The sequence below is a fragment of the Lachnellula hyalina genome (genome assembly GCF_007821495.1).
Source record: "Lachnellula hyalina strain CBS 185.66 chromosome Unknown contig00026, whole genome shotgun sequence".
Lineage (NCBI taxonomy): Eukaryota > Fungi > Ascomycota > Leotiomycetes > Helotiales > Lachnaceae > Lachnellula > Lachnellula hyalina.
Genome location: NW_022157140.1, coordinates 45,949 through 59,142, shown reverse-complemented (window position 1 = coordinate 59,142; position 13,194 = coordinate 45,949). Strand labels below are relative to the sequence as shown.

Here is a 13,194-nt window from a genome sequence, read left to right as displayed (position 1 = left end):
TATTTATACCGGTTATGTATTATAAATATTTTAGCTTTCAGGAGTAATAACCTTCGAATGAGGCAAAAATAGCCCAAAATGGTTAATATATACAAGTTTTGGCGGTACGCTAAGTCGAAAAAGGTTATCCAAAGGTAATAAGGCGTGAAACTGCCGGACCGAGATTGATACAGTATCGCAAACCTCCTTCCTATTCTCGTTGTCTGAACGCCGAAATGAAATATACGAAGTACTTAGTGAGAGCTTTACTTACGGAACGCTAGGCGGGAGAGGGGTGTGCCCGAAAGCTAACCTGCATCCCTTTAAGCATTCGTGGAATATAGTTGTGACGGTATACCCATATAGATGCGGTAGAGCTAGGATAAATCAAGCAACTGCATGGCTTGCTTAACCTTACTTGACAACGGCGCTAAAGGGTTTCCCCGCTCAACGAACCGTAGATTCTTTGTTGCCAAGCTCTGATAAGCTCTCCCCCTCGCTTGTACCTTACATGCCTGCCCAATGCGGCATAGTTGACGGTTCTTATCCACTAATTGCCGGTACATATATACGAGGCGAGATCGAGTTGCTGTATAAAGGGACGACTGCCATTGCCAAGTGATGCCAAGTGATGCCAAGTGATTCGAAGGCCACCTACAATGCGACGCATTCGATCTGCTTGGCAGTTTCTGTCCATGTTATTAGCTGAGGTTCGATAGTCGTATCGGAGTTGACCTAAACGATTTAGGTCATATGTTCTTTGTGTTATACCGTGAAGGCCGGATATGGGATGAATAGTTGTTATCATTTCAACATGGAACAATAAGAAAGTACTTATATGCTTCCTCTCTCGCAGGTGGAATAGAAGACCATCCACTCACTTCAACACCAGGCCAAGTTCAAAGTTCAAACTCTACGTGATCTCATCATGATTTCAAAAGTCCTTCCAGTTCTTGCCCTTGCTGGCGCGGCGATGGCTGTTTGCCCTCTTTCCGTTGAAATTGTTGGAACTGCCGATCATGTTGCTCAAGTCGCCGTGACAAACAATGGCACTGAGACTATCACTGTCTTCAAGGGCAATACTGTGCTTAGTGATCATGCGACCAAAGATCTAGTGGTGGCTGCCGCAGGTATGTTGAACTTCTTCTCATGAACTCGGAATTCAACCCAATGGCTAACGCGAGAATAAGATGGAACAACACTCCCGTTCGCTGGTGTTTACATCAACTACAAGCGAAGTGGACTCGCAGCCGACAGTTTCCAGACTCTGGAGCCCGGTCAGACAGTTACCGCCTCCGTGAACGCAGCCCAGAGCTACAAGCTCGCTGGCGTCACCACGGCTCAAATAACCGCTGTTCAGGGATTTCAATACGCGACAGGATCTGAAGTACCTACCACGTTGGGGGATTTGACATCTTGTGATGACATTACCTCAAGTACCGTGACAATCACCCCTGACCAGAACACGGTTGCCAGGTAGGTCTTCAAATGTGCCCTTGATGAATTATTCATTGCAGCTCTGGAAGCTAACTCTTTCCCCAGCGAGCACATCTCCAAGCGGGATACACCTAACTTTTTCTCCCGCATCAAGAAGCGCTCTGTAACTTACAGTTCATGCTCCACCTCCCAAACCACCAAGCTCAAGACCAGCGTTTCCGATGCTATCTCCATGTCATCTGCTGCGTACACCGCAGCTGGCTCTGGCGCAGATGACTTCACTACTTGGTTCATCTCAACTTCCGAGGAAACTAAAGTCCGCTCTATCTACACCGACGTCAAAGGCGTACAGACGACGTCCCCCGAGATATCCTGTACCGACACTTACGGCGACTGCTCGGATGGGTCAGCGTTGCTCTACACAGTCCCAAGTGACAACGTCATTGTGCCATGCCCAGACAATGGATTCTGGGGCTTCCCGGAGTACGCAACGACTTGCTCAGATGATGACTACGACAGGGCCGGCAGTATCTTGCATGAGATGACCCATCTCTACGGAACTGACGATTATGCCTATGGTCCAACCGCGGCAAAAGCACTCACTGCCGCGAAGGCAGCGGAGAATGCGGATACGTATGAGATGTATGCCGGAAGTGTGAGACTCGGTGGATGTACTTAGTGGATCAAGGTATATGACATGAGGTAGGGAGGTAGTGTACAGGGGGAAGATGTGAGGGACATTGGAAGGGGTTAAGAGTTCATTCCTAACGAGTGGCAGTAAATTGATGGACTTTTGTAGTAAAAGTTATGGTCTGGAGAAACCGCACAGAGACAAATTGTGATATCTTCAAGCCATCATCCAATTCCAATAAAATCATTCCAGATCTTATCATGAAGAAACCATAAAATTCTCTATTTGGTAATAATCCATGGATTGAAGGCTCCTACTTTTGGAATTTGCAAGACAAAGTTTGTTAGACGGAGACTCCTAACGGGTCAAAAAGTAGTTTTGTCTCGAATTATATAATGTAACATCAAGTCACTTAGCAATATTTCGTGCATTTTAATTGCAAACTCCTAAAAACGCCATGTGACCTCGCGCGTGAAGCTTTAGCAGCTAAACTGTAAGGCTTTTAGCCTTTTTTGACTCTTCCAAGCTTCGGTGCGGGAACTTGCATATAGACCAATCCTGCCCCTAGATGATTAATCACAGAAACTGTAGGGGCAAGTATGACATTGGTCGTTCTGCCCATAAGCTGGATTGTTTTGTACCAATCAGACCACATCCCTGCATGTCTTGGCTTACATGGTATGACACTGCTGAGTCAAGATTCTGCATATTCAAGAGCCGCAAGTCGCCTAGGTATGACTTTACCGCTGTATGTATTTGCATTGGTTCTAGCAAAGGTCGGTGTGCATTTTGTTCTAAAAAAGGGTGAGATCAAACTTCACGTAAGCTAAACCCTTTGAAGAAAGTGTACTCGGCCAATTGACTGTATTTGCTGGTGATTTGCCAAGCATGTAATCTTCCTAGAAGGGGGGAACTTATGCTTGGGCGCCGAATTCAAGGGGCGGCATAGTTCTATCTATACGCAGGCCTATAATCTTCTGCTGTTGCTGAGAAAATTGAAATGATTTCTTCGGGGATATGAGAATACAGGTGGCGATGGCAATATAAATTCTGCAGTCCTTGCTTACAACCTTGTACGAGGACGGAGGTCAGAAAAGCAGAAGTCCAATAGCGATGACCATGTGGTGTCGACAAAGACAAAGGCACCGCTGTAGTTCAATCTCACTTTCGCAAAGCAAGGATATATATGTGAGTCCCAGACCCGACACTTCCTTCTTCAGCTCATCATTCTCCTTTGATTTTCAAGAAAGCCTCACCCTTCAGTCGTCCAACCTCCAAGTCACATCAATATGCACCTCAAGACTCTCGCATCCATTGCTCTTTCAGCAGCAACATCTGTTCAAGGTACACATTCTTATTTCACCAACTCGTCAGTGAGCTGAAATAAACTCGGTTGAAACTGAACGGATCGTAGGATATAATTTTGTTCGTTTGAACAAAACGGATGCTGTGAGTTTGCGAATTGAGATTCCATCAAGATCCACCTAACAACTTCCAGGTTCTCCTCGTTGTCGACCATCAACTCGGTCTTTCTCAGCTAGTGCACGACTTCAGCACCGTCGAATTCCGTCAGTCAATACTGGCTCATGCTGCCATTGGAAATTTATTCAATCTCCCCACCATCTTGACAACATCTGCCGACACTGGTACTCTCCCCCCCCATTCAACCCACTAAACGATATGCTGACAATTACCAGGACCAAATGGAGCACTCCCGAAAGAAGTCATTGCTATGCACCCCAACGCCCCATTTATCCACCGCCAAGGGGAAGTAAACGCCTGGGACAATACCGACTTCCGCGCCGCAGTTGAGGCAACCGGCAAGAAGCAAATCATCCTCGGTGGCATTGTCACGGAAGTTTGTGAGTTTGCTCAATCGCCCACTTATTCAACCACATTGATCTTAAGATAGGCACTGCTTTTCTCTCCCTCTCTCTCGTAGAAGCCGGATACGAGGTATTCGCCAACACTGGCGGGACCTTCAGCGACAAGCTTGCTGCTGACGCCAACCGCCGTATGGAACAGGCAGGTGTGCATCTCATGGGTATGTTTGGTATTGTCATGGATTTGATGCGGGATTGGCGAAATACCCCGGGCACTGCGGAAGTCTTGCCTTTCCTTGATACGTAAGTGTCTTCTTTGACTGTTCTGTATTGAGGGTGCTGATCTGCAAAAAGGTTTTTGGTGCCCTATTCATTGGTTGCAAGAGATCATGGTTATGCCATTGATAATGGAACCATTGTCCCTGGGGAAGCAAAGATCTTGTAAAGAATAGAGGTAGTAGGGGGATGGACCGGTCTTGAGATAGGGTGCAACTGTTACAGTTTGCAATGAGCTATGCAGAAGAGTTTCAGCGGAGAAGCAACAAAAACATAAAATAGTAGGTATAAATTATTCTAAGTCGGTCGCTACTTGAACAATTTTGAGAATAATATATGAAGGCTTTTGGAAAGACTACAAGATATTTGAAAACAAATTTGTAGCGCGCACACTTGAAGCTGATAGATCTCGCCTTTTTGTCTAAATGTGACCATTCTGCGCGATAGATTAGAAGCACTGCCTTTAGCTCATTTTTCGCTGTCTTTCTCCTTGGAGGCCGACTGAACTTGCCCCAGCTTCTTCAAAAGACCAATCTTCCCAATGTTTCTCAAACCGCAAATAGTCACCCCAACACAAACAACCATGCAACCAAAGCATACCCACTCTGCAGCTCTTAAGCCCTCTAAATACGCAAAGCTTTCGGTTCTCCCATCTTTTAGCTGTTTCTCTTGCACCGCGGATTGAGCAGCTGCAATGACTGGCAACGAAATAGCTCGTCCCATTGCAGCGACTGTTTGAAACATTGCTCCGGCGAGAGCTTGGTCTTTCCTTGGGAGCGCTTGGGTGGTGAAAAGCCCCAAACAAGTGTATACGGTATCGACTCCAAAGGCAGCTAGGGCCATAGCGGGCATGCCGTATGCAAAGTACGATGTGGATGGTGGAATTGGAACCGCGAATAAGATGTTAGCAATACATGACGACACGAGTCCAAAAATGAGGATAAAATCGCCGCGAAGTCGTGAGAGAAGATAGCCGGAAGCGATGATAGTGAGTACTAACTGGAATTAAGCCTATGATTGGGGAGGATGGTCGCATTACTTACTGCCTACGACTCCAAGTGGAAGAAAGCGAAGCATTGTTTGTAGAGGGGATAGGAGTTGATAGTCTTGATAGCTGAAGCACAATTAGTTATTGCTGGACCTAGGGAAAGGGGCTAGGTAGCTTACAAGTAGGTCGAGTACAAAATAAAATTTGTAAAGCCACCAGAAAACAAAAATACAATGATCATAGCGAAAGTGAACCGAGAATTCTTGAATGTAGATATTGGCATCAGTGGTTCTTTGACCGCTTTACTCTCCAGGTAATGCTGCCAGTAAACGAAAGCCAATAAAAATATCACAGATGCGATAAGAATGCCAATAACAAAGCCTGAATTCCATCCTTGTGATGCTCCCTCGGAAAGAGAAATTATCATAAGCAGCGTTCCGGACGTGAATAAGAAGGCACCAATCCAATCCACTCCAGATGCACGAGGTGAATCTTCGGGGTGCTCTTTTCTTCCAGGCTCTTTCGGAATCGCGAATATCGCGGTGATGCCAATAATGCAAGAAGCGCCAGAAATGACAAAGAGGACAACCTTCCAGCTTGTATACTGTGAGATGATACCACCCTAGAGCTAACTTCAGCAAACACCCACTCGTCTACAGCAATGACTACTTACAATGATATTTCCCATGGCCTGTCCGACAGGAGCTCCTCCAGAGTAAAAGGCAAAGCTGTAGTTTTTAACTCGCCCAGGAGGGATTGTATAACCGAGAATCCCAATAGCAGAAGGAATCGTAGCAGCAGCAGCCTGGGTTGGTTTAGCATCTACTCTCTACAGACATAGATAAAACATACCAGGCCATGCAGTGCCCTCATGACATATAGGCAGATCTCAACCGGGGAGAATGCTGTCCCTAGAGAGACCGCAGTCACCCAGAAGCATCCTGATATGAAAAGCGGACGTTTACCGTAAACATCGCCAAGCTTTCCAAAGAGCAGAAGAAATGATCCAGAAGTCAAAGCGTAGGCAGACACGATCCATTGTTGGCGAGTAAATGGAATGTTCAAGTGTCTACTCATCTCCGGAAGAAGAATGACCACCGCTTGCAACGCGAGGGTCTGCATCACTCCATGAAGTCAGTCGAGACTTTTAAGACATCTTTTGTCGACCGATAGGGAAACTCACATTAAGAAATGTAGCACCGGTCAAGATCAGAACCAGTGGTGCGACTTGACGAATTGTTACTTCTTTCGTATCGCTTCGGCTCTCGACCGTATTTATCTCGACAGGGGATGGAGGAAGATCTTGCATCAAGGATGTTTCGACCGGCACAAGTCCAGCTGGCGCTTTGGGCGCTTTGGGCTCTTCAATGGGAATGACATGGCTCATGTCTAAGTAGAAAAAGTCGGAGGCTTGCACTTGAATTGGAGAAAAAACGAAAGAAGAAGTGTTAGGAAGACGACCAAGTGAAAGTACTTCGCGACGTAAATTTACCTACACCCCACTCCTGAACTCCGAAAGCCGCGACTTAGCGCAACCTCCTAGCCAGGGCCAGGGCCTGGTATAATCTGCTTACGTGCTTATTATAGAGCGAGCACGCAAGAGAAGAAGGAAGCTCTGTACGGAGTGTACTCATACTGCTCGAATTGGGAGAATAATAATATGGTGTTAAGATCACGGCTTGATAATGGGAGGAAGTAGAACTACAAGTAAAGGCGGGAGAAATTATACCGAGTTGCAGTACGAGTAGACTTCTGACTAAGCGAGTCCTTAACTCCGAAGCCCATTGCAGCCCTACCCCTACCTCCCAGTCGCCCAACTTCAACCTCTTTCTCACTGGACAAGAGGACTCGTCTTTCTCGCTGGACCAGCCCCAGCTTTGTCAAACCTGGGCATGCAGCTTTTATCTACTGTTAAACTGCACCGGGCTATCACTATCACTACAAATCCGGGGAAGTGCGCATATTCATCAGGTAGCTCAGCCCTACGATGGCACTCCACAACAATGGCTGCCACAATCAAAACTAGAACCTACGATGTCCGTCACAACTCTTTATTATTCCTGAAAAGACCTACTCACCTGATATACCCTAGGATGCCGTCGGTCTTCTTAATTCTCTTCAAACACCGTATCATATCCTCAAGCAACGTCACGATGCCGGAATACGCATTGACAAGACGGCAAATGAAGAAATGCGCAGGTGCCTGCATCATATTGGATACTCGGTACATGCAACCCCTCGTCTAAAATGCCTGTACTAAGTGCTTCATAGCAACAAGATCTAGAAAACCTCAACATCGTTCACGTTGCAGGTACCAAAGGCAAAGGGTCAACATGTGCCTATGTCGATTCCATCTTGTCGCAATATCGCAAGTCACGTGGCGTCCCCAAGAACGTCGGACTCTTCACCTCCCCGCACCTCGTCGCTGTCCGAGAACGGATACGTATAGATTCTGCTCCCATTTCCGCAGAAGTTTTTGCGAAATACTTCTTCGATGTGTGGGACAAACTCGAGGCAGCCTCTGAGCACAAGCCCGTCTATTTTCGCTACCTGACTCTTATGAGCTACCATGTCTTCCTCCAAGAAGGCGTCGATGCAGCTGTCTATGAGGTTGGCGTCGGAGGCGAGTATGACTCTACGAATATTGTTGATCGGCCTGCGGTTACTGGGATTTCTACTTTGGGAATTGATCACACCTTCTCGCTAGGAGATACCATCGAAAGTATCGCGTGGCATAAAGCGGGTATTCAGAAGAAAGATGTGCCTTCTTTTACTGTTAGACAGAATTCAGGTGCCTTGGAAGTTGTTGAAAGCCGAGCTGCTGAAAGAGGGGTCAAATCTTTCACTGTACTAGACCTAGACTCGCGACTTCAAGGAGTCAGGATTCGACCAGACGCAGAATTCCAGAAGTCCAACGCAAGCTTAGCGATTGCTCTGGCAGATACTGTGCTTCAGAAGATGGATCCAAGTCATGTCCTACCGGTAGACTCACTACCCAAAGAATATATCGACGGGCTCGAGCAGGTAGTATGGCGAGGACGATGCGAGACGAAGGTGGAAGGTGATATTACATGGTACTTGGACGGAGCTCATACTGCAGAAAGCATTATGGTAGCCGCAAAATGGTTTAGCCAAGAATGTTCCAACAAGTGAGTCTATTATGCTACTACAGTCGGAAATACTGTTTGAGAAAACCTAACAGTCACGCAGATCGGGAACTCGCGCTCTCATTTTCAACCAGCAAGGTGACCGTAAAGCAATCGAGCTTCTTGAAGGCCTTCACACAGCAATCACTAATGAAGGCACTGTGAAGTTTGACCACGTTATATTCTGCCCGGCTGTTTTGGGGGGGACGAGCACGAAAAGAGGTACGTGTTAGACATCCAATATATTGCTTTCTCGTGCTGTACTGACCTGACACCAAGATTTCGATGACAAGGGTCGGGATTCCACCGATGTCTCGGAGCTCACTTTACAGAAGGCCTTTGCGGAGAAATGGAAGGCATTGGATTCATCAACGTCAACAACTATCCAAGTTCTTCCCACCATTGAAGATGCGTTTAGGTATGTGAGGAAATTAAAATCTGGTGAGAGTGGAAATGAAGTATCTACCCTGATTACTGGGAGTGTGCGCTTGGTGGGTACCGCGTTGGCTGCCTTGGAGGATGTGGAGGCTTTATGATTATAGAGCTGGATGTTTGGTGGTAAATATCAAATGAGAAAACATGAATATCCAGTTTGGCCTTCCAGGAGATGATGAAGCGATCAACTAACAGATGAACTCTCATGCTCTTCTTTTTCTGCTTCGATCTTCGATACAGCGTTTTAAGTTTCCCATCCAGTCACAAGCAAAAGTCCTGGCTAGGAAGGATGGTGCTAAGATGAGGGCTTTACTGGCTTAGAAGGATAGGCATATAAAATTTCAATACATGATAAGTAGATATACCAGCTTCCCCGTCCCTGGTCCACTACAGCCTTAACCACAAATAGGGACCGCAGTCACGGCTTTCATACTATCCCATCCCATCCCGCCATCCCAATTCCCTTCGCAAAGTACTACCACCAGGTCTACATACTCCAGCATTCCCTTCAAGTGCTCGTTTCAGCTCTACTCGCCAAATCCTCCCTTCTGCTCTTGCTGTCAGGGTCAAAGTATGGTGCCTCGCCTATACTTACAGTTCGCACCCCGTATCTTTCCCCATACCCCTCAATGTCATCGGTCGCAGTATGGAAAGTGGAACGGTTGTCCCAAATGGCAATGTCGTTAACATTCTGCCACTTGAATCTCACTTGGAGATCGTGGTTGTCCACCAGAAGCCGAACAAACCACTTTAATAGTGCCTTGCTCTCTAAGTCGGTAATATCATTGATATGTGAAATATGCCCGCCAATTGGGAAAATAGACTTCCAGCCAGTCACCGGATTCGTGCGGACGACAGGATGCACTGCCGTGAGCTCTCGGCCGATATTCTCCGGTGCTCCACGAGGCTTTTCGTAAATCTCGAACCCTCCTTTCTTGGCTGCTTCAATAAATCCGGGCTGTGAAAATGTGCCCGTCAGACCTTCGAGGAACTTCTGGTACGGCGTGGACAGACGATCATAGATCTCGTATCCAGAAGCCCAGAGTGTATCGCCCCCTGTCTCTGGCAGGACTTCTAGTCTCAGAGATGAATAGTCAGCTGGCTTAGGCTCGAAAGCAATGTCGGAGTGCCAAGCTCCAGAGTTCTGCTTTTTTTTGTGCGCGCTGTCGAATTTTGTGTTCAGATATAGCTTTTTGGCCAACACCGAATCAATAGTGCTGATTTCTGGATCGGAAACCCGATAGTTCTCACGCTCCGAGTTCAAGATCGGATGGATGTGCAGCCCAGAAGTTTCCGGCTTCCCCGACAAAAGACCCAGCTGCTGAACAAGCTTCTTCTGGAGGTCGGCTGTTAAGTCGTTCTGAGCACGGAAGAAAACCACCCCTCGCTGGGAGACTGATGGGTGTTAGTTTAACGCGAAGTATGCCAGCACTTTAACTCACTAGTGAGTGCAAGTTCCCGAAGCAATTCATCAGAGTTGGGAGCTTGAAGCCACGAAACGAGACTTGCGCGGGGAAACTCTCGCCCAATAATAGGAGTTGTTTCAAAGCTTTCAAATTGATCTAATACCCCCGTACTTTTCACCCATGGCTTCTCGGCCTTGAGTTTCCCCTCGGGGACTGTGGTTGGGGTGTTGCTTTCGGTAGCTGATGGTGCCATTGTTCCTTATTGGGAGGAGAAATGTCACTTTGAGGAGTTGGGACAATGGCTGGGGGGTGCAGAATGTTTATGATGGTCTTGAGGGTGAGTGAGCTTGAAATCATGATGGGTATAACAAGAGAAGGAGAGGGAGCCAACTTGTATAAGAAACTCTATGCAAGGCGTGTAAATAATGGGACCAATCAGATTACAAGGTCGAGGCAGAGGCGGAGTGCAGAATGGCAACATGGGAGCATGCTCTGACGCCATAGCCTTGACTGTGGGGTATAGGCCAGGCTTTGTGCATGTGGTGATATCAATCTCATATTGCGCAATCTGTTCAGCATGTGGTATCAAATCACGTGCCAAAGGGGTAAACAGCACCTGTCTCGACTAATAAAGGGGCTTGGTTGTGAGAAAGCTAACAACTAGCCTGCATCTCAGTAGAGAGAACGCGCCGGGCCGAGTAGGACATCTGAAGTCGAACATAATGAGTGCTGCGTCTTTCGTCTGTATAAGCCTAAACACCTTTTGGATAGGCTTCAAAGAGGCGTGCTATGGCTACCTCCGGCCTTCGATTATACTTTATCTATTTCCGAAATGTTCTCGGCTTTCAGATTGTGAGTGGTCGTCGTGTGAGCTGCTTGGGCAATCTCGGGGTGTTCCTCTTTCAACCGAGCAAAATTGCGTTCCGCATCCCAAACCCACGGGGTCTTTGCAGCGAACAACAAGTCCATCTCCTCAAGCGTACGTTGATTCGATTCGGGATAGAGCGCCCAGACCATAGGTATCGTGATGACATTGGAGATTGCGAAAATGTATAGAGTCTTCTCACCAATGCTGTCAAACATCACCGGGCACAAGAGGGTCTATTCAAGATTAGCGAAAAATAATAACCGAGTAGGTAGGATGCAAAGAATATACCAGCCATCCATTCCCAATACTCCACCCTACAACACCCCACGCGTTGCCCTTTGCTCGAACTTCCAAGGGAAAGATCTCTGCTGGATACAGCCAAGGAACAGTCAACCACGTCGCTCCAAAAACGGAGGTGAATATGAATATCATCGATGCTGCTGCTGCTCCGTATTGGGATGCTTTGGCGGTTTCGCCTGCTGCTGTAGCGTCAATTCCAAGACGAGACATGCCTCCCGCAAGGAACATGGCAATTCCTTGAGCCACCGAGCCCCAATAAAGTGTCCAGCGGCGGCCAATGCGGTCAAGTGTGAAGACGCAGATTAGGGTGGCGAACATGTAGAAGATGTTGTTAAGACCTGATATCCATTGGCTCTTCTGGGTGTTGAATCCTGCGATACGAAAGATTGTGGGGGCGTCTGATCTTGTCAGGAATCATTCACAGAGAAGGCAAGCGGAACTTACAAATCGTGACTCCGGCGATCCCAACCCACTCTTGCATGATCTGTAACCATACCACAAGCTGCACTCTCCTCCCGGTATGTAAATCTCCAGATCCTCGTCCAGTCAGCATCGAGAAGTATGATGTTCTATTTCCAGCCTCTTTTTCTAAACGTGACACATTCCGGATGTCCTGGAACTCTGCGTCTGCTTGAATCTTCTCTTCGCCTTCGTCACCTCTTAGTCGTGCAAGAATAAAGCGTGCTTCTTCTTCTCGCCCGACTTTCACGAGCCATCTAGGTGATTCGGGGAACCACCACACAGCTGTAAACAGGAGAAGAAGGGGAATAATTTGGAAAGCAATTGGGAATCTCCATCTAATTTGAGAGGCCCCATCATCGATAAATGAAAGACCACTGGTAAAATCAGTTAGCAATTAGAATAAATGAAAAAGGGCATGCGTACAATTCAAGCCAATAGGCAACTACGACACCAAATATGTTCAGCGTGAATTCAATGGCAATGAACTGGCCTCGACTAGTATGTGGGACGGACTCCGTTGCCCAGACCGGGACAATAGCATTCAAGATTCCAGTTCCAAAGCCGTTTATCAGTCGAGCTGCAGTCATATCAGCTTTGAGTAAGGAACTTCAGTATTCAAACCCACCAAAAATCATCCAGATATGATTCTGGGCCGAACATTGCAGCGAAGCTCCCAATACGCCCCATGCCGCACCGAGGGCGATGGTCTTGATCCTCCCTACCTTTTCCCCTACCCACCCTCCAGCGAGCCCTCCAACGAGCGTTCCTAGATAATACACACTGACGATCCCACCTTGCAGCAGCGAGTTTGTGATGACTGGCGTGTTCTTGGAGCCATCAATTGTCTCAACGTGACCAAATTTCATGGTCTCAATGTAATCTTTGGCATTATTGACTCCACCCATCATGCCTTGGTCGTATCCAAACTAAAAAGGAATAAGCTTTACTTCTTTATTGGGAAAGTTTCAGGAGTGCAGCAATGTCTCAGGAGCCACGAGAGATGCTCAAGCATGACTGTAAACACCAACAGATAACGAAAGAGGAAACAAAAGGGGGTATCGTTGTTCTCACAAAAAATATCGAAAGACCTGCAATGCAATTGATTGCTATGAGGAGCTTCCTTTTCTGAAATGCATGGGCCACATTCCAGGAATTGATTTGGTGACCCATATCGAAATAGCACTTGTGGTGTAATAAGTTGGACCTGTGACAGCTCAAACTAAAGACCAAAGAGAGGTCAGCTGAAGCGGGAGAAAATGTTAGTATTAAGCTTCTCCAATAATGACGATACTGAACTAAGGAGGAAAGAGGGTTTGCGGGGAAGGGCCCTTCTTATACTAGTTAACTCATACATCCTGTGCTGACTAACCCTTTGGTGTGCCTCACGTCATAAATAGTCCCTGGTCCTGACTCTATACAAGTAAATCTAGGGGGGTGGATCCC

General features: G+C 47.1%; 6 protein-coding genes across 6 annotated transcripts; 3 read left to right on the top strand and 3 right to left on the bottom strand.

The window, feature by feature from the left end:
• Window positions 1–907: 907 nt before the first annotated feature.
• LHYA1_G002164 (Neutral protease 2-like protein) lies at window positions 908–2,095 on the top strand (the record flags this gene model as incomplete). Its single annotated transcript, XM_031147141.1, has 3 exons — window positions 908–1,109; window positions 1,170–1,455; window positions 1,522–2,095. The coding sequence occupies 3 exons, from the start codon at window positions 908–910 to the stop codon at window positions 2,093–2,095; spliced, it is 1,062 nt and encodes a 353-aa protein (XP_031007554.1).
• Window positions 2,096–3,336: 1,241 nt separating this feature from the next.
• Window positions 3,337–4,315, top strand: ycaC (putative hydrolase; the record flags this gene model as incomplete). Its single annotated transcript, XM_031147140.1, has 6 exons — window positions 3,337–3,391; window positions 3,462–3,496; window positions 3,546–3,693; window positions 3,745–3,909; window positions 3,960–4,173; window positions 4,225–4,315. The coding sequence occupies 6 exons, from the start codon at window positions 3,337–3,339 to the stop codon at window positions 4,313–4,315; spliced, it is 708 nt and encodes a 235-aa protein (XP_031007551.1).
• Window positions 4,316–4,614: 299 nt separating this feature from the next.
• Window positions 4,615–6,521, bottom strand: LHYA1_G002162 (putative MFS-type transporter protein; the record flags this gene model as incomplete). Its single annotated transcript, XM_031147139.1, has 6 exons — window positions 4,615–5,141; window positions 5,190–5,260; window positions 5,314–5,756; window positions 5,808–5,939; window positions 5,987–6,250; window positions 6,318–6,521. 6 exons carry the CDS (start codon window positions 6,519–6,521, stop codon window positions 4,615–4,617), a joined length of 1,641 nt encoding a protein of 546 aa, XP_031007552.1.
• A 616-nt stretch (window positions 6,522–7,137) lies between these two features.
• met-6_0 (Folylpolyglutamate synthase) lies at window positions 7,138–8,816 on the top strand (the record flags this gene model as incomplete). The annotated part of the gene is made up of 5 exons (XM_031147138.1): window positions 7,138–7,170; window positions 7,227–7,358; window positions 7,406–8,283; window positions 8,345–8,502; window positions 8,560–8,816. 5 exons carry the CDS (start codon window positions 7,138–7,140, stop codon window positions 8,814–8,816), a joined length of 1,458 nt encoding a protein of 485 aa, XP_031007549.1.
• Window positions 8,817–9,223: 407 nt separating this feature from the next.
• On the bottom strand, window positions 9,224–10,374 carry LHYA1_G002160 (putative alpha-ketoglutarate-dependent sulfonate dioxygenase; the record flags this gene model as incomplete). The annotated part of the gene is made up of 2 exons (XM_031147137.1): window positions 9,224–10,110; window positions 10,158–10,374. The coding sequence occupies 2 exons, from the start codon at window positions 10,372–10,374 to the stop codon at window positions 9,224–9,226; spliced, it is 1,104 nt and encodes a 367-aa protein (XP_031007550.1).
• A 557-nt stretch (window positions 10,375–10,931) lies between these two features.
• STL1_5 (Sugar transporter STL1) lies at window positions 10,932–12,656 on the bottom strand (the record flags this gene model as incomplete). The annotated part of the gene is made up of 5 exons (XM_031147136.1): window positions 10,932–11,222; window positions 11,278–11,687; window positions 11,734–12,125; window positions 12,175–12,328; window positions 12,377–12,656. The coding sequence occupies 5 exons, from the start codon at window positions 12,654–12,656 to the stop codon at window positions 10,932–10,934; spliced, it is 1,527 nt and encodes a 508-aa protein (XP_031007598.1).
• Between the last annotated feature and the right edge of the window lie 538 nt (window positions 12,657–13,194).